The sequence below is a fragment of the Salmo salar genome, chromosome ssa02 (assembly GCF_905237065.1).
Source record: "Salmo salar chromosome ssa02, Ssal_v3.1, whole genome shotgun sequence".
Lineage (NCBI taxonomy): Eukaryota > Metazoa > Chordata > Actinopteri > Salmoniformes > Salmonidae > Salmo > Salmo salar.
In genome coordinates, this window is record NC_059443.1 from 36,759,589 (window position 1) to 36,781,798 (window position 22,210).

At 41.8% G+C, this 22,210-nt stretch overlaps 1 protein-coding gene across 9 annotated transcripts in view; it reads right to left on the minus strand.

Moving 5' to 3' along the window:
- The window catches only part of LOC106582030 (DNA-binding protein SATB1), a 58,802-nt gene extending 37,791 nt beyond the window's left edge, over positions 1-21,011 (minus strand). For 4 of the 9 annotated variants that reach the window (XM_014164722.2, XM_014164730.2, XM_014164726.2 and 1 more), the window contains exons 1-4: positions 7,371-8,340; positions 5,625-5,869; positions 3,554-3,730; positions 963-1,089 (exon numbers count right to left, since the gene is read on the minus strand). In XM_014164722.2, coding sequence (XP_014020197.2) covers positions 963-1,089; positions 3,554-3,730; positions 5,625-5,844 — 524 coding nt within the window. In that variant the 5' untranslated portion in view covers positions 5,845-5,869; positions 7,371-8,340. Of the gene's footprint in view, positions 1-962; positions 1,090-3,553; positions 3,731-5,624; positions 5,870-7,370; positions 8,342-20,718 lie in introns of those variants that run through there. The other 5 variants (XM_045703283.1, XM_014164745.2, XM_014164707.2 and 2 more) reach the window with 4 other exon arrangements.
- Between the last annotated feature and the right edge of the window lie 1,199 nt (positions 21,012-22,210).

The window sequence follows — 22,210 nt, forward strand, 5'->3', positions numbered from 1 at the left end:
ACTGTGCTACTGCATTTCACAATGCTCTAGCAAGCCTTGAGAACACTGTGAATACGGATGATACCTGATGGTAATATTGTATGGTTTTTTATTATTTTGTTGTAGCCCTTTCCTGCAGTCAAATGAAATAGTGGCCTCATAAGTAGAATGGTATAAATATTTTTCATAATTTCATAATTAATAAACATAATTGTTACGCCAAAAATCTGTGTTTCTATGTCAAACGGTTTTGGTATATTTCAGTCTTCTGTGATGTATATGAAGTGTGATATTGGGATGCAAACTCAAAGTAGATTTGTTTAAGACTACCAAGAAACACTCTTGTGACCCTGATTTAACCCACTGCAGTAAAAGGTTAAGCCTTCCCCAAACCATAGCGCTAACCTTAACTATTAACGCCCAGACTGTTAACCTTTGAGTTGTTTCTGTTTTAACCCTGTAACCATGTGGAATAAAACCTGTAACCACACATAATGAAAGCATCAAAAATAGACGTTCATCCATAACACGTTGAATTTCGAAGGGAAACTATGAGATCTTGTTGGTGTGGCTATTGACTGTGGTCAACGTAAATGGTGTGTACAGTGTTACAGTAGGTGATATGAGCAAACCTGACTGCCATGCATGGTTTTGTATGGACTGGATAGCTACCATTGCTACGTCCAGCCCATCCATCACTATCAGGTGTATGGCTGGATTCCAGTTATGTATTTGCTGTTATGGCTGCTGCAAGGTCTGTGGCTATTATGCTAATTTGAGTTAGTGTGGAAGCATGGAAAGCAAATGGTAGGCCTATGTGTTGGGTGTTTAACCCAAGTTAACTAGGTACGCATGCCACACTAGACTGGCATAGGTGGGTGGTGTGGTTGAATACTTCACTGGACTGGCATTGGGTGGGTGGTTGGTTAGGTGGGTGGTTGTGTGGGTGGGTGGGTTGATTGGGCAATAGGGCGGAGACTGACCTGTGCAGCTGAATTTTCAGCGTGACCACATGGTACACGTCCTGCAGCATGTCTGCCACGGTGGCGTCCGGCGCGTCCGTCACGTAGGACAGTGGAACCGGGTTCCACTTGCCCACCTGAATGAGACCTGCAATGGAAAGAGAAACACAAACACAATCAAATGGTAAATGTTATGGTTCTCATGTTTAGACACATTCAGATAAACATTTAGAATAATACTGATTCTATATTTTTCCAGCAAGGTCACATTAAGGTTGACATCTCTTTTCCCAGTAAGCCCCCCCCCCCACCCCCCCACCACCAATAAATGGCATGAAAACATCTGAGCCTACACTATGTCCTACTACAGAGAATGTTGCTGTATGATAGACCAGCCTGTAATAAAGGGCAGAGGCACCTGGAAATAGCCCAGGTCTGTGTGTTAGAGTTGCAGTCAGCTGCAACGGGTCCCACCTTCACTTCCACTGAATGTTCTAGCTAGAGGTTTACAGAGCAGAGAGAAGCCCTGAGAACTCCTGAGAGGCATGTAGTTACATCCTCTGTCTGGGATCAATGTCGGCCTACGTTACTGAGCCTTCAGATCAGCTGGGAAACTATCGGAGGCCTGGACAGCTAAGACAGATGTGTGTGTGTGGGAGAGTGGGGGAGGGGGCAGTGTGTGTGTGTGTGTGTGTGTGTGTGTGTGTGTGTGTGTGTGTGTGTGTGTGTGTGTGTGTGTGTGTGTGTGTGTGTGTGTGAGTGTGAGTGTGTGTGGATGGATGGATGGATGGATGGATGGAAGTGTGTGTGGGGTAAGCTGTGGGAGAAGCCAAATCACAGCAGGGCCAGTTCTATAGTTCGTAGAGCGGGCATGTGCATGTGTGGGTGTGTGTGTGCGTGCCTGAGTTTGTACGTGTGTGTATACAGTTGAAGTCGGAAGTTTACATACACCTAAGCCAAATACATTTAAACTCAGTTTTTCACAATTCCTGACATTTCATCCTAGTAAAATTCCCTGTCTTAGGTCAGTTAGGATCACCACTTTATTTTAAGAATGTGTAATGTCAGAATAATAGTAGAGAGAATTATTTATTTCAGCTTTTATTTCTTTCATCACATTCCCAGTGGGTCAGAAGTTTACATAACTCAATTTAGTATTTGGTAGCACTGCCTTTAAATTGTTTAACCTGGATCAAACGTTTCGGGTAGCCTTACAAAAGCTTCCCACAATTCTTTGGGTGAATTTTGAATTCCTCCTGACAGAGCTGGTGTAACTGAGTCAGGTTTGTAGGCCTTCTTGCTCACACACGCGTTTTCAGTTCTGCCCACAAATGTTCTATAGGATTGAGGTCAGGGCTTTCTGATGGCCACGCCAATACCTTGACTTTGTAGTCGTTAAGCCATTTTGCCACAACTTTGGAAGTATGCGTCGGGTCATTGTCCATTTGGAAGACCCATTTGTGACCAAGCTTTAACTTCCTGACTGATGTAATGAGATGTTGCTTCAATATATCCACATAATTTTCCTCCCTCATGATGCCATCTATTTTGTGAAGTGCACCAGTCCCTCTTGCAGCAAAGCACCCCCACAACATGATGCTGCCACCCCCGTGCTTCACGGTTGGGATGGTGTTCTTTGGCTTGCAAGCATCCCCCTTTTTCTTCCAAACATAACGATGGTCATTAGGGCCAAAAATTATATTTTTGTTTCATCAGACCAGAGGACATTTCTCCAAAAAGTACGATCTTTGTCCCCATGTGCAGTTGCAAACCGTAGTCTGGCTTTTTTAATGGCGGTTTTGGAGCAGTGGCTTCTTCCTTGCTGAGCAGCCTTTCAGGTTATGTCGATATAGGACTCGTTTTACTGTGGATATAGATACGTTTGTACTCGTTTCCTCCAGCATCTTCACAAGGTCCTTTGCTGTTGTTCTGGGATTGATTTGCACTTTTCGCACCAAAGTACGTTCATCTCTAGGAGACAGAACGCGTCTCCTTCCTGAGTGGTATGACGGCTGCGTGGTCCCATGGTGTTTATACTTGCGTACTATTGTTTGTACAGATGAACGAGGTACCTTCAGGGGTTTGGAGGTCTTGGCTGATTTCTTTTGATTTTCCCATGATGTCAAGCAAAGCGGCACTGAGTTTGAAGGTAGGCCTTGAAATACATCCACAGGTACTCCTCCAATTGACTCAAATGATGTCAATTAGCCTATCAGAAGTTTCTAAAGCCATGACATCATTTTCGGGAATTTTCCAAGCTGTTTAAAGGCACAGTCAACTTAGTGTATGTAAACTTCTGACGCACTGGAATTGTGATACAGTGAATTATAAGTGAAATAATTTGTCTGTAAATAATTGCTGGGAAAATTACTTGTGTCATGCACAAACTAGATGTCCTAACCGACTTGCCAAAACTATAGTTTGTTAACAAGAAATTTGTGGAGTGGTTGAAGAACGAGTTTTTATGACTCCAACTTAAGTGTATGTAAACTTCCGACTTCAACTGTATGTGTATGTGTGTATGTCTGTGTATCTGCGTGTGTGTGTGTGTGTATGTGTGTATGTGTGTGTGAGCGAGTCATCAATAGAGTGGGGGCTTCTGCCAGTCCTACCTTTCGCCTGTGCCGCCGAGCTGTGCGAGTAGCCCAGTGACAGAAGGGCCATCTCGATGAGCTGGTTGAACAGCATGTCTTTCCTGACGAGCACAAACTCGGCGTGCTCCTCCTTGCTGTCAAACTCGATGGGGCTCTCGTAATGCTCCACCACGCAGAACACAGGGAGCATGTTGCCTGGAGAGACACAGAGCAACACAGCGGGGGCTCAGACATGACAAATGGTGACCTTCAATGGGGGGATTAATATTACATTTAGACACAGCTGATACAGTCAGACTACCTCTATTCATGAATGAATGAATGCCAGTGCCATTCGTATTATCAGTGACAGCATAATGATAAATATTGCATTGTTTTTTATTAGAATTTCCTTATTAGGCTTATTCACATTGATAGGACTAGTAGTGGTAGCAGATGTGGTGGTACTGTGATTTTAGTTATTCAATCATGATCAATGACATCATGATCAGAGTAATGATTTCAATGTCCTTAGTCATTATTAATGATATCATTATTCGATTTGAAATAAAGTCAAAATAAATTGAACGTTGTTCAGATGAATCTTGGCCTATCTCAGCTTTTAACCACTTTTTGACTGAGATCTGTTGATTCATTGTCAAGGGGCTCAGATCACATTAGACTGCTTCTGCCTCTGCTGTCAACCCCATATCACCTTCCCATGATGCACCGCTCCAACTCCCAACACTCCAGTGCACCCTGAGGTTTACTAGTCTGTGTAAACACTGCACTGCTATTAGGTAGAAAACAAGGAATCCTTGTCCAAAGATGTTGCACTGTGCAAATTTCAAATTATACCATTTGGGTTAAAAACGTCTTTTGATGTTTCGGTGACTTAAGTTTCGGAACATCATAACTTTTTTGGTTAAAATGTTCCTCTATAGCCTTCAGTGGTGATGATATGCAGCACACTATTCATAGAGTTTGAGCAGTTGCAATGAACCATATTTCTAATGTCCAGCATCCTGAAGATGCAAACATCTCTGACAAACAATCAATAAACGGGGCAAATGCCAGGGAATGTGCTGAAACGCTGCTTCTTTCCCTGATTTTAATAGATAGAGATCTAACAATAAAGACTGCTGTGTAGGTTCATTTGGGGATCAATACAGCCTTTGTTTTCATGGAGCGGAGAAAAACCCATGGTAAATATTATTCAGCTCAAACAATGCCCACTGTGGCCATGCGAAACTTTAGCAACAGACGCTTCGATAAATTTCACAATTTCCTCTCGAAAAAGGCTAAAAATATGCTGGAACGTTCGGAAAAACGCGAGGACAGAGTGATGTAGGGCCTGAGGATGATGATTGGGGAGGAAAATGGAACTTTCTCAGCTGGTGTTTTGCAACAAATGAGATAGGAACCAACTAAGAGTAACAGCGCATCAAGACACTCAACGCAACATTCTATGGTTCCAAAGTCCCCACAAACGCCACCGAACAAACAGACGAGACATAACGGACAACCACTAATAAACTCAGGAAAATCTGCAGGTCTGAATGCTCGTATCTAGCCCCAAAAATTCATAACATAAAAACATTATTCATGTAATGACCAGGCCAGTAGTTATATAAAAAAGCTATGTCATCATCTCAAAATAAAGGCCCCTTAAGTGGGGGACCTACATTCTCTATAATAAACAACAACAGGAGAGAAACAGTGATGCAGCGCTTTGCAGAATAACACAGTAATAATTCTCAAACGGCCTCGGTATAAACAATGGGTCTTCGTAGATAGGCCTAAGTGTGGGTGTGCGCACTCAGATGACTAAGGGAAATTTAAATCGGTTTGCGCAGGAAGATGGAAACAAAACCATGACAACATGACACTTGTGAACCATGAAGACATTATAATTGTAAACACAGACAGCACACACACACACACACACACTTACAACATTCCACCTCTCTCCCATCTTGCCAAACACACACAGGCCATAATTTGGGCCTACTTGTATTGAGGGTCCTTTTGAAGTGTCTGAGGGTTTATATTTTGCTATCTCACACACCTACACACATAAACACACACCACCCTGACCAGTGTCACTCACCCCTCTTGTGGCAGTTCTTGAGGAGGTGTCCCGAGGGTTTGTAGGGTACCCCGGCCAGCTTGGCCCCCGTGCTGCCCAGGCGGGCCCTGCCCAGGGGGCTGCCGTTCTGTTCCAGCCGGGCCAGCTTGGCTGGGGGGGCCTTGGAGTCGCGGTCAGCCATGCTGTTGACCAGATCACAGTTCTCCTTCCCCAGGCACGCCTCACTGAGATGGTCCATCATTCTCAGCACCTCTGCTCACTATCACCTGGGAGGAGATAAGACAGGGACACAGTCTGGGTGTTAACTATCTGGCAGGACATTAGTGGGTTCATGGACAGGTAAGGCCTTCACACAGTAAGCACATCATATTCAAATGCATGATATGAAGTATGCCAAATGATCTTTTTAGGGTTGATTGTTTGCACATTGAAAAGGTTAGAAAAAAGCGGGTGATAACTTGTCAACATCAACATCTATCTATGGGAAAAAGCACATAACAAAAACATAACAGTTACAACAATAACTGCCTATTTTGTGCTTTCATTACTTGGCACTCACAATGTTTCGTGCCATCGTAATGTTCCCATTTTTCAGAGCATGTATTATGTATGTCTGTCCCACTACGGATTCCCATATGGTGGGCAAACATGCCCATTTTTGTGCAAACACATTAATTTGCAGAAAGATTCCACTCCGATGATTACTGCAGTTCACAGCACAAGCCCACAAGCCTTGCAACAGTGAAGTGAAGGCCGAGAGAGTAGAGCTAAACATATTCAGCCTGAGTCACTTTCAGCACTCCCCCCCAAAAGAATTTACCAGACAGGCTTTGTCGGAAAAAAAGCATAAAAAGGCAAAGGACCTGAAGAACATTGTTATGATATCACATGTGCCTAAGGACATGATATGGGGAAGAAAAATTGTGGGAGGTCTCTTTAAATTGCTCTTTAAATTTAAGAGAACACTACAAAATGTGAGGTAAAACTAAATGAAAGCAGTACCATTGGAAAGAATGCTTATACCTTTGAGCCTATCAGAAATGAAAAGTGCAAACAGAAAAAAGAATGGACAGAGGTGAAGTCTGACATGCTGGATACACCTGATTATTGAAAACACATTTTAATTTTAAACCAGGCAAGTCAGTTAAGAACAAATTCTTATCTACAAAGGCAGCCTACCAGGGAACAGTGGGTTTACTGCCTTGATCAGGGGCAGAACGACAGATTCTTACTTTGTCAGCTTGGGGATTCGATACAGCAACCTTTTGGTTACTGGCCCAACACTCTAACCACTAGGCTACCTGCCACCCACATACACAGCCACTGACTGCAGGAAGCACACAATCAACACCTTGACAGTCTCTCCACAACTGAATGACAGGGTTAAACACCTAATGCACACCATTTGCTTTAGCAACATTTGAATAAGTATTTGTTATGGTGTTTTATTTTTTTTAATAAAAATAAGGCTACATTCAGGTGGGTTATTATACAGTGTTTACATTGTGCAATAGAAAGTTACAAAATATCTATTTAAACAAAAACTGAACAGGTCAAAATAATGTACCCCCACCTTCCCACCAGCACAGAAATGATCATGAACTATCTCATTCATGATATGCAATGAAGCAACTAATTGTTTAAATAGGGGCAACAGAATCCAGACCCGGATATGGTGGAGATCCAGGGCAGGATTTCTGAATGACCTTTAAAAAAGACAAGCAACAGTGCAAAACACAAGTTAAGTTACATTTAGGGCAAACCAACCTGAAACTCAGCACTTCAAAACTCGAAAGCATATAATGCAGTCTTGGTGAACGTTGCCTTCTTCAAGTTTTGTCAAGGGAAAGAAAACTTCAATGTCTGATGCTTTCTAGGTTTAAATGATAGGTCCTCTACAGAAATGTGTTCTTCTTTTGAGAGATGAAAGGTTGATATACAAAAGAGCAACCCAAATTTATATAAAAGAAGACGTCGAGACAGACTGGGATACGATAACATTGGTAAGGAATTAAGTCTGTACAGTATAGCCTAAATAAATCGAATTATTTGCTCAGTCGTGAATAGAACATCGGATAGTGATAAGCGGTGCTGAAATCTGTTATTTCTACCAGTCGCGAACAATCCTGATGTATAAACGCATACAAAAAGAACGTGTATTCAATAAATTCGGCTTCTCTAGAATTTTTTTTTTTATCGACAATGATCTGCTATCTCATGTAGAGACGATGGCGCAACGATATGCACACCCATGTTAAAAAGTGCGATTTACTTTCCAATGTCGAGTTAAGGCTTGCTATGGATGCATAACAGCTGCTTGCGATATGTGTTCGTTCTGTTGGTTTGATTTGCGTCCGGACGGGAGCTCTTCTTTCTTTCTCGCTTTCCCCTTCTGTGTCCCCATTAAATTATGAGTTGTATTGACTCATCACTCCCCTTGCTGGTGCTGCCTGTGCTTTCCCTTTCTCCTCCTCATTTCAAAAGAAAACACCCCTAAAACAAGACGATTTAACCCGCATGTCGAGTGTTGAAGGCAGCCACTCGCGACAGCCGATGTCCTGGCGGAGTGTAGAACCTAAAATAAAGTAAAAAGTGCAAAGAAAACAGAGGATGGTGCGATTTCCGGCTGTGCGCGCAGGAATTTTTAATCAGCTTGATTAGAGTGAGGCGGTTCTGCATTTATTACTGAATAACACACACACACACACACATGCACATACACAGAGGCGCGCATAGGCTATACATATTCGAGATGCTATGCGAATGGACATTATATAGGCTACAGGAGGACCATGTGGAAATTGTTAAAATAGGCCGATATAAACCGCGCATCACTGAAACGCTATCTGAGAGAGCACAATGGAATAACTCCCATGCCATTTTGACTATTGATCTACGTCAGTCCTGAGTAGCCTACTCGACCCGTAAGCTATTCTTATTGTGCATACAAATAAATAAACAAACAAACAAAATTGGTATCCCGAATTATAATAGGCTGTTTGTTTATTACATGGTTACTATTATTTTCCTGAACTTTTCCCATAATAAGATGAATAATAACCTTCAATAATAATGCCAGGATCCGATATTAGGATTATTGAAGAGAGATGAAATCTGTTAGGTGTGAACACAAGCCTGTTAAATGTGTTTGCATATCACTTAGAGGTGCCTCACCGGCTGAAGATGTCTTATTGCTACAGCACACATCATAGAAGTAGAGGGTGGTGAGCAAATGCTGTTGTGGTGCCTTTCTAAATAGCTTATGTACACAGTGCATTCATTGCACACATGCTACGAGCAGCCCTACACACAGGTGACAACATAGAGAGCATAGCCAATCATCTACTACTAAAAAGATTGGATTACGGTACTGACTTTCCCTGACCACAAATATGGCACTGTCCTAACCTCGAGAGAGGGGGGACTGGGAGAGAGTGAGTGTGACCTTCCCAAGACCCTAGAGGCGCACCTCAAGGGCATCACTGTCAAGGCAGGTGCCTTACAACTTCTGTTGAACTAAGTATTGTCTATAACGGAAAGCAATGTTACTGTCTATTACTATATACATCACAACACAATTATTCTTGCTCAAATGGGAATGTGCACAGCACAGCACTGCTATAAAACATCCGTCTGTACAAACAACGTAGAGATAACATCAATTGTCACACAGAATCAAAGAACGTAAATCATTACAGTTATCCTGCATACCCTGGGATAAAACACTATTCTACATGAAATGATTGTCAGCAGGGGACAATAAACAAAAACAAATGTGGGTGTAAATACTTGCAGAGACAGACCAAGATATTAGGTACAGTATATCAGGCATGTTGTCAACACAACATGAAAACAAGGCAGTCCAGATTCAGAAAAAAAAGCTAAAAAGGAAACCAACCAAAACAGGATGCATTAATACCTGGCAAACCATAAACACAAACTCTATATGTGCAGTGATTGCCTACCTCTTTGTTCAAACACAGAGGAAATGCTACATATAGAAACAAAATGTTGTATATATATTGTAGTATTTAATCATAAACCATGGTAAGGCCTATAGCTCCCAGAAATGTAAGCCAAATCATAAATCTCCTCCCACACAACAAAAAAAAATGGTTGTTTTGTCAATAACACACATAGAGGCGAGCAGAAGGAAATATGTGAGGGGAAAAGATTTGTCATAAAAAGTCCAACTCTTCAAAAGTGGGTTTCTCTTAAATTCCTGAGAGATGATTCCTAGAGGTGAGACATCTTGAGCTCAGGGAAACTCTTAGTTCATACCTGTTTACGGAGTTTTAAGCCAAGAAGGTAATACTTTATCGTGTTCAAGCTTTATAAGGATTGATACAGCAGGTGACCTCTTTATCGTATACAAATGTGAGTGTTTGATGTTTTTTGATAGAAAGAGCACCCGAGCCACTGTATTCCCAATGAATGTATTGTTGAAAAACGTTTGAGCCGGAATTTAAACAGAGCAAGGTAAGAGTAGGCGGTATCAAGTTGAGGTAGAACACTGTCTTGAGTAAACAACAACACCGAGCTCAATGTCAGTCGCTTTCAAAGCAGTGAGTCTGTGCTGCCGGTAAGTGATGCTGTCCCATGTCTGTGGCCTGTCACAGGAAACGCATACTGTATGCTCCAATGTTAAAACCTTACTGTCTAAGGTTCAAACTAGTCGGGTGTATGTCACAATTCAATAAACTTAGTAGCCTATCTAGAAACTGTTGGGTTGTACAGAGATGTGAAAACTGGCTAAACTGCCAAATTCATACTGCATTCATCAACAGAGTACTGCAGTATTACCTTGTGTTAATCAAGTAAGGTGCATGATAATAAAGATGAAAAGGACAACGCAATATTCTGGGGCTATTACTATGTTACTACAGTGTTACTACTGGTGATGTAGTAAAATGTGCAAGAACAACTATCAATCTTTTTTGGGTCAAATCCGTTGCTCATTTCACATGATATCACCTGTAATAGCAGGGTCAAAGTTTTATTTAACACATTGGGAAAATTCAAAGCTAAATACATCGAAATGTTTATTATCAAAATAGTTGTGAGAGACAATACATGACGCTCGCTGTACATTTGGTTGGGTGTACGTTTTCATATCTGTCAGAGTGGGCATGGAAATAGAAATAACAGCGAATGCGAGCTATTGTCGGGCAAATTGTTATCTGCCGTGACGCAAGCAGCCGCTGTCATTTCCACTGTGATTGTGGGAGACCATCAGAGAGCATTGATTACCCTGCCAGCCAGGTTCTGGCATTGCCAACAGGTGCTGCCACTGCCAGCGACGTTGGCACCAACATGGCTGTGAAAACCCTCTGACATCCAGAAGGGCACAGATTTGCACTGACAACACCACTGAATCAACAGTACTGATTATCAATTAACATATAGGTTTTTGTATCAGGGAGAATAAAATATTTTTCACACTGAAAGGCCTCTATCAATACCAGCTGATTACAAACACACTATTGTGATAGATTTACCAGGGCCAAGGCGTATGTGTTATTACATGTTTGTAAGAGATGGGTGATGTTACAGCTGAGCTCTTTATTATGAGGCAGTGACATGCACATCTTCAATAAAATAAACGACGTCAACATAATGAATGTCTTTAAAGATGTATCTCTGTTAAATAGTGTAATACTTGAGCCGTGTGATTTAGTTACAATATTTTACAACACCTACTCACGAACCCTTCTATTGTGCTGTCAGCTTTGCCATCTTTTGCACCACCATATTATATAACTTGACAGTTATTATTGCAATATTGTAGCCCCTTCTTTGACCCTCACTATACCATCACATAAAATGATCATGAAGTCCCTTGTTAAGTAACGGAGAGAAAATAAGTACAAGGTCAGTTTTAACAACCAGTTTATAATCTACTCTTTAACATGTTAAGATCCTGCAAAAGAAAGTGGCATGAGCGAACGCTGCAATATTGGCTTAGCGTCTAGGACGACGTGGTTTCTTTGTTGTCCCAGACGCCGGACGCGTCATCACACACAGTATGTAGGTGTTGTGATGTCTTCATGCTCACCACTTTAATGGGCATAAATACGATTATTTGGATTATCTAATACAAATGAGTCTGTCTGCGTCTTAGCAGTGTGTGAATACTAACAGCATGGGGTAATGCTGTCAGTGCAGACCTCAGCTTGCTGTGTAGGATCTGGGATATATGAAAGCACACAAAAAAAGAAGGCACTAACAAGCCAATGAGGAATTCAATAATCTGTGTATTATTAATATTGGTGTGAATGTGTTAAAGCATTATTATAGTACATGCACAAATTCCCTCTCCACTAATGAGATATTGTTTATACAGTAGTAGGTATTTGCAAGAGTGTGTTTGCATTTAGAGTGTGTAGACAGCAAACCAATTACCAAAGTCACATGAAAACTTGAAGAGGATAGTGTCCGGTGCAAATTGTTTTAGTTGAAGGGACATTTCCAGCAGTACAGCATGGTGTGCCACATATAAAAATGAACTATTACTAAAAAGACATTAGTGAGAAACTGAGAGATCCTTTGATTACTCAGTCGTTAAGCAGTGAACCTGAATCTGAAAGATATTCCATATCAGCAATGGATAGTGTTCTTTAAACTGAACGAGTTGTAGGCTCTCTATTAGGGCCTCATAGTCAGTATGGTTTTGAATTAAAAGTGAAAGAAGGTACAATTCTGATTTGTCAGTGTTGTGTCATCATCGGAGAAGGAGAGTGAGATTCAAATGAACACCAATGGCCAAAGTAGAACTGGACGACGTCCCCGCTCACTTACTGGAAGACCTTTTCACTTTCCTCTGAACAGGCCTCACAGTATGCGTCAAGTCGTAGATGCCGGCATCAAAGAGTAAACAGAAATGAGACGGTGACGATTTTGAGAAGCCGCGCGCTCTTACAAAATATACCATTTTGCCTCACAGAACGGACCTCTGACGCCCACCACTAGGAAGATGTGTGGTGTGCACTGTTCCCCCACACACGGAAACACAGGTTTCTCAGTATCCGAGAGTGAGCTGGTCTCGGCTCTGGGTCTGTCTGGGCCTATATGAATCATAAGGTCAAGACCACTGTGTAAGGTCAAGACCACTGTCCCGAGCCACAGCAGCCGTAGCGACAGTGGTGCCACGACGACGACCGGGCCATGATTAACACAGGGCCAGAGCTGGACTCGTTTTAGTCTGCCCACAGTAATCTTTATTAATGATTCAAAACAAATGATTGTGTCCCCGAGACTGGTGAGAGGACCCTGTATCGGCTTGTTTATCCCCCTTCGCTTTTATCGAATTATAAAACAAATTAGTCATAGAACAATCAACAAGCATCAGTTTCAGGGCCTTGGAAATGACTTTTCTGTCACTGGTTGCAGGGCCAGTGCTCATCACATGACTGAATAATTACAACTCTAATTTCTGCCTCGTGGATTGCAAGACATCAACAATTAATAGCTAGAGAGACAGGGTTGTGTGTTTCGGAAAGCGACACTGAAGATGGCTTTGTCCACACTTTGTTGTTAAGCTACACAGTGAGGGGGAGGCTAAAGATGGTGCAAAGGATGCCATATACTCTGCTGTGGAGGACACTTGAAAGGACAAAACTATGGTTGGTGCAGGAGAACTCTTAAGAGGGTTAAGTGAATGTGGGCAGGTGATAGGAATTTTTACTATGCCCAGTACACAGAAAGGCTACTGAGCAAACCATTCCATATGCCTGGGTGGGAGCAATTGGATAAGGAGTGCAAACTTGTCAATGCAGTATTATCTACATATTTTCCTCTGCACATTTAATCTGCAGTCAAAGGATTCATCCACCACTGTACAAAACATTTGACAAGGGAATGGTTGAGGTTGTGTTAGTGTGTACAAGAGAATACAGTATCGGTTGAAATTGTTTCATCGGAGTATGTGGGTGGGTATTAACAACCTGATCTTAGCAGGATGCGAATTCCACCAAAGCACTCGATTCCTTTTTTGTTGCATTATCTGAACAAAGGATTCAGGAAAACCTACACAGATTGGATAATGACAAGCATAAAAATAAAACACAATCACATTTTTTCAAGAAATCAAAACATATGCTGGGCCTGAAATAAGGTGATTTGAATTCTAAAAAGTTCAAGGTATCAGTCAACATGTATTTCAAATTGTGTTTGTTATGGTGCCGTGAAGCATGCAAACAATTGCTATTCCATTTTTTACAGAAATGTCATTTTGCCAAACCGTGACAGAATCGACATGACAGACTTTGGTTATTTATCTCTGTGGAAAGACAGGCTCCCCATTCAACCGAACAGTGCTGATTGTGAGGACCAGAAACAATGCAAGCTTTTATCGTTAAGCCAAGGAATCTGGATCAACAGTATGCAAAGCATATGCCAAAATAAATTGTTTTCAACATGCTGGGGCAACATATCCCCCTTTTAAAGGAGTCTCTGATCATGGCAAAATGTGCTGTAACTCTGCAGTTGCATACAAGCGCGCATCCAGGGTGGTATGTCTGTAATTGTCAGGCCTTTTTACATTTTTGACACTGAGCCCTGGAATGTGTAAACAATCCCTATTAAGACAAAGACCCTTTTCCCCAACTGGTTGCAGCATGTCATCAAAAAGTCTCAGATTCATTGTTACCTTTGTTCTCTATTAGCAATCATAACAGACCTATTTCCTAGGAGGTGGAATCCCCAAAGAGCCACACATTAAAAAAACGAGACAGGCCTCTTATTTACTGGCGACAGTCTAATAAATGCATTTGCTGGCAGCTAAGCAAGTATTTACTCTGCTCCCTACCACAGGTATAATTTCACTGTTTGCTGAGCTGTTATTTCTACAGTGCTAATTATCGAGGGTGGTAAAGACGATTAATGGTTTTACCCTAGATATCAGTCTCAGCACAGCGAGACACAACCCAACTCTAAACTCTCCAAGTACTTGGCCGTATGAATTTGAATAATGTAGAGATCTTCGTAGGAGGTATTTTGAAGAAGCCCCAGACTGTTAGCTACACCCTAACCTGAAGCCATCGTTTAGCCGCAAAAGTCTGGAGGTTTTATCATTTAGCGTCAACATCTTTTTTTTCTTCTTCTTCAAAAACAAGCTACAACTGCAAGAAGCTTGAGTGAATAATTCAGTTTCAAACGTCAGTATTGTTGAGTGTCATTGAGCTTTTATCATGTGTTCTTGAGGAGAAGTTCCACATCAGTAGCATAGAGGAAAGCTCTATGATGTACTGTACTGCCTAATTGGTCTCTTAGGGTCAATACATGAACTGAAGACGTTGTTTCCTCTCGCCCACCTATTATGCACGTTAGTATCTATTACTGTGTACTTCCAACCCTACATCCCTTACCACAACTGCTGTTTAACTGCTGTGGGGACCTCATCTGAAAGAGCACTATGAGTTTCACACCCTACTCCTGTCTTCTGTACTGTATGTTAGGAGCAGCAGCCAACGTTCAGTTGAGCCTGCAAAGCCTCCGCTTCCTCAGAATCTTCTCCCGTATGCTAGAGCGACCTGACAAATGAAGTGGCAATTATTGGAGATGTGAGGCAAAAGTGCCACCAAGATGAGTAGGGTGGAGAGGAGAGGGAGCGATCCCCTAGGTGTGTTTCTAACAGTTCTCAAACAGTAGGTTGATTTCCTGCTAGTACAGAGCAGTCAATAACAAAGACGCACACTACTTTCACTTTGGTGCCCTGACAAATATAACCCGACTTTTGATAACCTCAAAAACATCTATAGGCAAAGACAGGCAGTTAAATGTCTTGGTATTTCTGCTGCTTTTATTCTTGATAATTGATCGCCTTATGGTCATTATTACATGTCAAAGGAATTTGCAAAGGGTATGTGAACATGAAACCTTTATGGCACAATGATAGGCTTCTTCTGAGCATGACTATTGGATCTGTGTCCTGTTAGGTATCTGGACTGTTAGCACTGTGGTCACCATCTGACTTGTGTCGTTCCTGTCAAATAAGGTTAAGTAACAGATTTGGGTAAAAGATCAAGGAGTGTGTGTGTGTGTGTTTGTGTGTGTGTGTGTGTTTGTGTGTGTGTGTGTGTGTGTGCCACTTTCACAACGGCTAGCTAAGTGTTAAGACTGGTTTTAGTAAGTAGAAAGTGAGACTGAGAGGGCTAACAGCAGCGCTCAACGTTCAGTCTTTCATCTTAAACAGGACTTACAAGAAGTGACACGGTCGCTCAAACAGGAAATGGGCTGTGACATTGTTCTGTGAAATAGTGACCAGATTAACCACAACAGCTCCTCAAACGGTGAGATTTGACAAGATACAATCACCTCTATTAAAACCATAACCTGGTTTTCTCCAGCTTGTGCCACTTTGACATCTTAAAAAATGCATGAGCACTACTTATGGCAGGACTATCACACTCTCAGCATACAGGACTATCACACTCGCAGCATACAGGACTATCACACTCTCAGCATACAGGACTATCACACTCTCAGCATACAGGACTGTCACACTCTCAGCATGCAGGACTATCACACTCTCAGCATACAGGACTATCACACTCTCAGCATACAGGACTATCACACTCTCAGCATACAGGACTATCACACTCTCAGCATACAGGACTATCACACTCTCAGCATACAGAGCTATCACACTCTCAGCATACAGAACTATCACACTCTCAGCATACAGGACTATCACACTCTCAGCATACAGGACTATCACACTCTCAGCCTACAGGACTGTCACTCTCAGCATGCGGGACTATCACACTCTCAGCATACAGAACTATCACACTCTCAGAATACAGGACTATCACACTCTCAGCATACAGGACTATCACACTCTCAGCATACAGAGCTATCACACTCTCAGCATACAGAACTATCACACTCTCAGCATACAGGACTATCACACTCTCAGCATACAGGACTATCACACTCTCAGCGTTACAGGACTATCACACTCTCAGCATACAGGACTATCACACTCTCAGCATACAGGACTATCACACTCTCAGCATACAGGACTATCACACTCTCAGCATACAGGACTATCACACTCAGCATACAGGACTATCACACTCTCAGTGTTACAGGACTGTCACACTCTCAGCATACAGGACTATCACACTCAGCACACAGGACTATCACACTCTCAGTGTTACAGGGCTATCACACTCTCAGCATACAGGACTATCACACTCAGCATACAGGACTATCACACTCAGCATACAGGACTATCACACTCAGCATACAGGACTATCACACTCAGCACACAGGGCTATCACACTCTCAGCATACAGGACAATCACACTCTCAGCATACAGGACTATCACACTCTCAGCATACAGAACTATCACACTCTCAGCATACAGGACTATCACACTCTCAGCATACAGGACTATCACACTCTCAGCATACAGGACTATCACACTCAGCATACAGGACTATCACACTCTCAGCATACAGGACTATCACACTCTCAGCATACAGGACTATCACACTCAGCATACAGGACTATCACACTCTCAGCATACAGGACTATCACACTCTCAGCATACAGGCCTATCACACTCTCAGCATACAGGATTATCACACTCTCAGCATACAGGACTATCACACTCTCAGCATACAGGACTATCACACTCTCAGCGTTACAGGACTATCACACTCTCAGCGTTACAGGACTATCACACTCTCAGCGTTACAGGACTATCACACTCTCAGCGTTATAGCACTATCACACTCTCAGCATACAGGACTATCACACTCTCAGCATACAGGACTATCACACTCTCAGCATACAGAACTATCACACTCTCAGCATACAGGACTATCACACTCTCAGCATACAGGACTATCACACTCTCAGCATACAGGACTATCACACTCTCAGCATACAGAACTATCACACTCTCAGCATACAGGACTATCACACTCTCAGCATACGGGACTATCACACTCTCAGCATACAGGCCTGTCACACTCTCAGCATACAGGACTGTCACACTCTCAGCATACAGGACTATCACACTCTCAGCATACAGGACTATCACACTCTCAGCATACAGGACTATCACACTCTCAGCATACAGGACTATCACACTCTCAGCATACAGGACTATCACACTCTCAGCATACAGGACTATCACACTCTCAGCATACAGGACTATCACACTCTCAGCATACAGAACTATCACACTCTCAGCATACAGAACTATCACACTCTCAGTGTTACAGGACTATCACACTCTCAGCATACAGGACTATCACACTCTCAGCACACAGGACTATCACACTCTCAGCATACAGGACTATCACACTCTCAGCATACAGGACTATCACACTCTCAGCATACAGGGCTATCACACTCTCAGCACACAGGACTATCACACTCTCAGCATACAGGACTATCACACTCTCAGCATACAGGGCTATCACACTCTCAGCACACAGGACTATCACACTCTCAGCATACAGGACTATCACACTCTCAGCACACAGGACTATCACACTCTCAGCATACAGGACTATCACACTCTCAGCACACAGGACTATCACACTCTCAGCATACAGGACTATCACACTCTCAGCATACAGGGCTATCACACTCTCAGCACACAGGACTATCACACTCTCAGCATACAGGACTATCACACTCTCAGCACACAGGACTATCACACTCTCAGCATACAGGACTATCACACTCTCAGCATACAGGACTATCACACTCTCAGCATACAGGGCTATCACACTCTCAGCACACAGGGCTATCACACTCTCAGCACACAGGACTATCACACTCTCAGCATACAGGACTATCACACTCTCAGCACACAGGACTATCACACTCTCAGCATACAGGACTATCACACTCTCAGCATACAGGACTATCACACTCTCAGCATACAGGGCTATCACACTCTCAGCACACAGGACTATCACACTCTCAGCATACAGGACTATCACACTCTCAGCATACAGGGCTATCACACTCTCAGCACACAGGACTATCACACTCTCAGCATACAGGACTATCACACTCTCAGCATACAGGACTATCACACTCTCAGCATACAGGACTATCACACTCTCAGCATACAGGACTATCACACTCTCAGCATACAGGGCTATCACACTCTCAGCATACATGACTATCACACTCTCAGTGTTACAGGACTATCACACTCTCAGCATACAGGACTATCACACTCTCAGCATACAGAACTATCACACTCTCAGCATACAGAACTATCACACTCTCAGTGTTACAGAACTATCACACTCTCAGCATACAGAACTATCACACTCTCAGTGTTACAGGACTATCACACTCTCAGCACACAGTCAGCAGTGGAAAGAAAAATGTTTACGCTCTAGATTAGTCTAATCAACTTCTTCTATAACATATTGCATAGGCTAGTTAGAAATATTAGACATACAAACTTTTGCTCCTGTAAAAGAATACTTTAAACATAACTATGGTAAATGCAATTCCCCATATCATGCTGATTTTACCTAATGTCCCTGTGGAATAATTGTTTTAATAAATAAATATTTTCCAATTAGCATTATTTTACTAATATTAGCTGATATAAAGATACCATAACATATTTCAGGGCTGAGACAATAGACAGCTTGTTTACCTATTGGTGATCAGTGAATCAGATCAGATGAATCTAAGTCAGCAGCAATGCTAGTGATTATGGCATGTCAAGAATCCAAGCCGTACTGAGATATATGAAAGAGACTGTCGAACCTGAACAAAACCACAACACAACTATGCCCACACAATCTCACAATGGCACACTACAACTTCCCATAACTGCCCTTACACACACACTCATCTGGATCTTAATGAAAACACCGTATCAGCACAATTACAAAAACCTCAATTAGAAAAAAACTCCAGGCCATCGTTACTACTTTTACCCAGTATGCTCACTATCAGTTGCAATTCATGTTGTCAACTCAACCATTGCAAAAGGGGATATTCAATATGTTCGCAGTCCACTTTATTTATTATTTGAGTTCCATTAGGCTACAAGGCATTTGATTATGAAGCTATTATAAAGCAATTTTTAATAAAGTTAAGCGGTAGATATATAAGTAGTAGGGTATAATAACTATGTTCTCTGACGATTAAAGATCACCTATTGTTTGAATCCTGGAAAATGTAAAGTTATCTGGATAACTATCTTAAACTATATGGATTAATTGGAATGTATGAGTTCTGTCATAAGATAAGCATAGACTCAAGTTTGAACGATTATCACTTGACTTCATAAAACACCCATTGACCATTGACAAAAAGGGGGGGGGGGCTATCATGGCCTGTTGGTATAGGGTAATAGACTACTTAGTCTACTTGTTATTAACACGTGATGCAAACTGTCACGTTCAGAATGTATTAAATTAATCTAACAGCATGTCAAACAATTGACGCGACAAAAAAAAATGTTTTTTGTCAAAGACACTGTTATCTATGCCTATATACAGTTGTATAACAATAAAGGTGGCTAATGTTTTTCTATTGTGGTTATTCCAAGACATCACTCAAAACAAATACTGGTCATGTAATGCATTTTTCTAGCCAAGTTTGCAGGTAGCCTATAGGCTACATCACGGAACTGAAAAGATAAGGAAGATGCGTTCCCTCAAGATGAGCAATATACATGAATCGGTTTAACCTCATTCATGGGTGCCTATTAAGTCTGGAATATGCCGAGTTATTATTTACAACTGAACTAAACGCGACACAAAAGTATAGACATTTACATATTATAGCCTATTGTAGTATTTCATCTTTAGCCTATCATAAATCATGCACTCAGAACGTAGAGATTGTCTTCTCTAAATAGAAGACATAAATGTGCCTATATTTAGATGCATTTTGGCCTTTAGGTCGGTTATCGAGAAGGGTCTGAAAACTGTTGGTCAACTGACTTAAACGCTTACTGTCAAAGTCTACTTCCGTTCATTCAAGGATCACACCTACATTTTTAAAATAGGTGGACATTCCAGTCTGTCCGTAGCCTACAAAATAGCAAATAGCAAAAATAAGCAGGTTCTGTTGAATTGAAAGAGAAAAAAATGAATTCAGGAGAACATTTAGCAATACCTTCAAAGTTAGCAGTTACCGTGAAGCCTCTTGTTTTCCATCAAAAGTTCAGAATTCTAATAGAGACTGCTCCACCTTGACGGATCCAAAACTGCTCGGGAAATTCCTACGGTTGAGAGGGACACACGAGCTGTCAAAACTGCACTCGCAAAGACTGCGCAAAGCTGAACTTCGGAGAGCCAGAATTGAGCGCAAATGCGAGCAACGTGTGCTGCGCGAGTGTGCTAGATTTGAGTAGCGGCATGAGAGGAGGGTTTCTTTGAAAGGGTGGCAGGTAAACGAACCGCCCCTCCCCGTTTCTGATGCTCAAATCGATGATTTGCCAGCTGTGGCGCAGCTTGTCTCGTGCCCCACTTTGGTTTTTCCAACGCTCTTCTCCCGGCGCGCTCTCCTCCCGGCGCGCTCTCCAGGGTCTCCAGGGAGCTCGACGCGGGAGTAGCACATAGGAGCCGACTGCCAGGAGAGCGTTCACACTCATTCATTTTCATATCTACACGCCACATGTTTGGGTGTCAAGAAAAACGACTGATAATATAAAACATTGCATGTTCATAAGATACATTTGTTTGAGGGTGCGCATAGCCTCTTTTTTTTAACAATGGTGCATGGCAAACGGATCATTATTTTGTCCAAACTCTCAAATTGGTCCTGCCGGATAATATAAAACTATACAGGCTTCCTAGGCAGTGGTTTGTAGTGTTGGTATCCAACCTGGTCTCAGAGCACAACATCAAGTATCAAATCAATTACAGCACCGCTTATCATAGCCTAACATTACATCCACGGTTAACCAAACAAGCGATAAAATAACCTCTTCATTGTTTCATATCCATCAATGTCTGTTGAAAAGACAATAAAAAACTGCTATACGAGACAAACTTGTTAAAAGGCTTTTGTATTGCAAAGATAACACACACACACACATATTTAAAAAGAACAATAATTACATTTACAACGAATAAAATGTAAAAATAACAATAATAACATATAAATAATATAGCCTACTTTCTATGTAAGAAAAATGCCTTTGGCATTCTATACCTAGCGTTTAAATCACTTAAGATAGCAAGCTGTTGCTTCAGCCATAGTTAATACAGTAGCTGAAAATTGCGCATTGATGGCTACTGTATGGCACAATCAAATTGAAAATCGTCTTGTGTAAGAGTGCCACCTGTAAGGCTTTATTAGTCCAAAGCTAATAAAATACTGAATTAGATTTTCTATCTAATTTTACTCTATTAGGTTATTGGATTATGCCTGTTTGAAAATGTGTTAACAATTTAACAAAAGGCGGTTGGAGGGATATGTGTTGAGAAAAAAATAACATCTACATGTATTTAATTTGCTAAAAGTTAATTGCGGTCTATATGAGAGGTTTTCTAAAATTTCTAGTAAAATGAGTTTAGCTGAATCCTATAGTTTCACATGTATAAATATAGTAAGGGGTGGGTTGAAAATATAAATGCAGTGGGTTGAAAACATTTTGCCAATG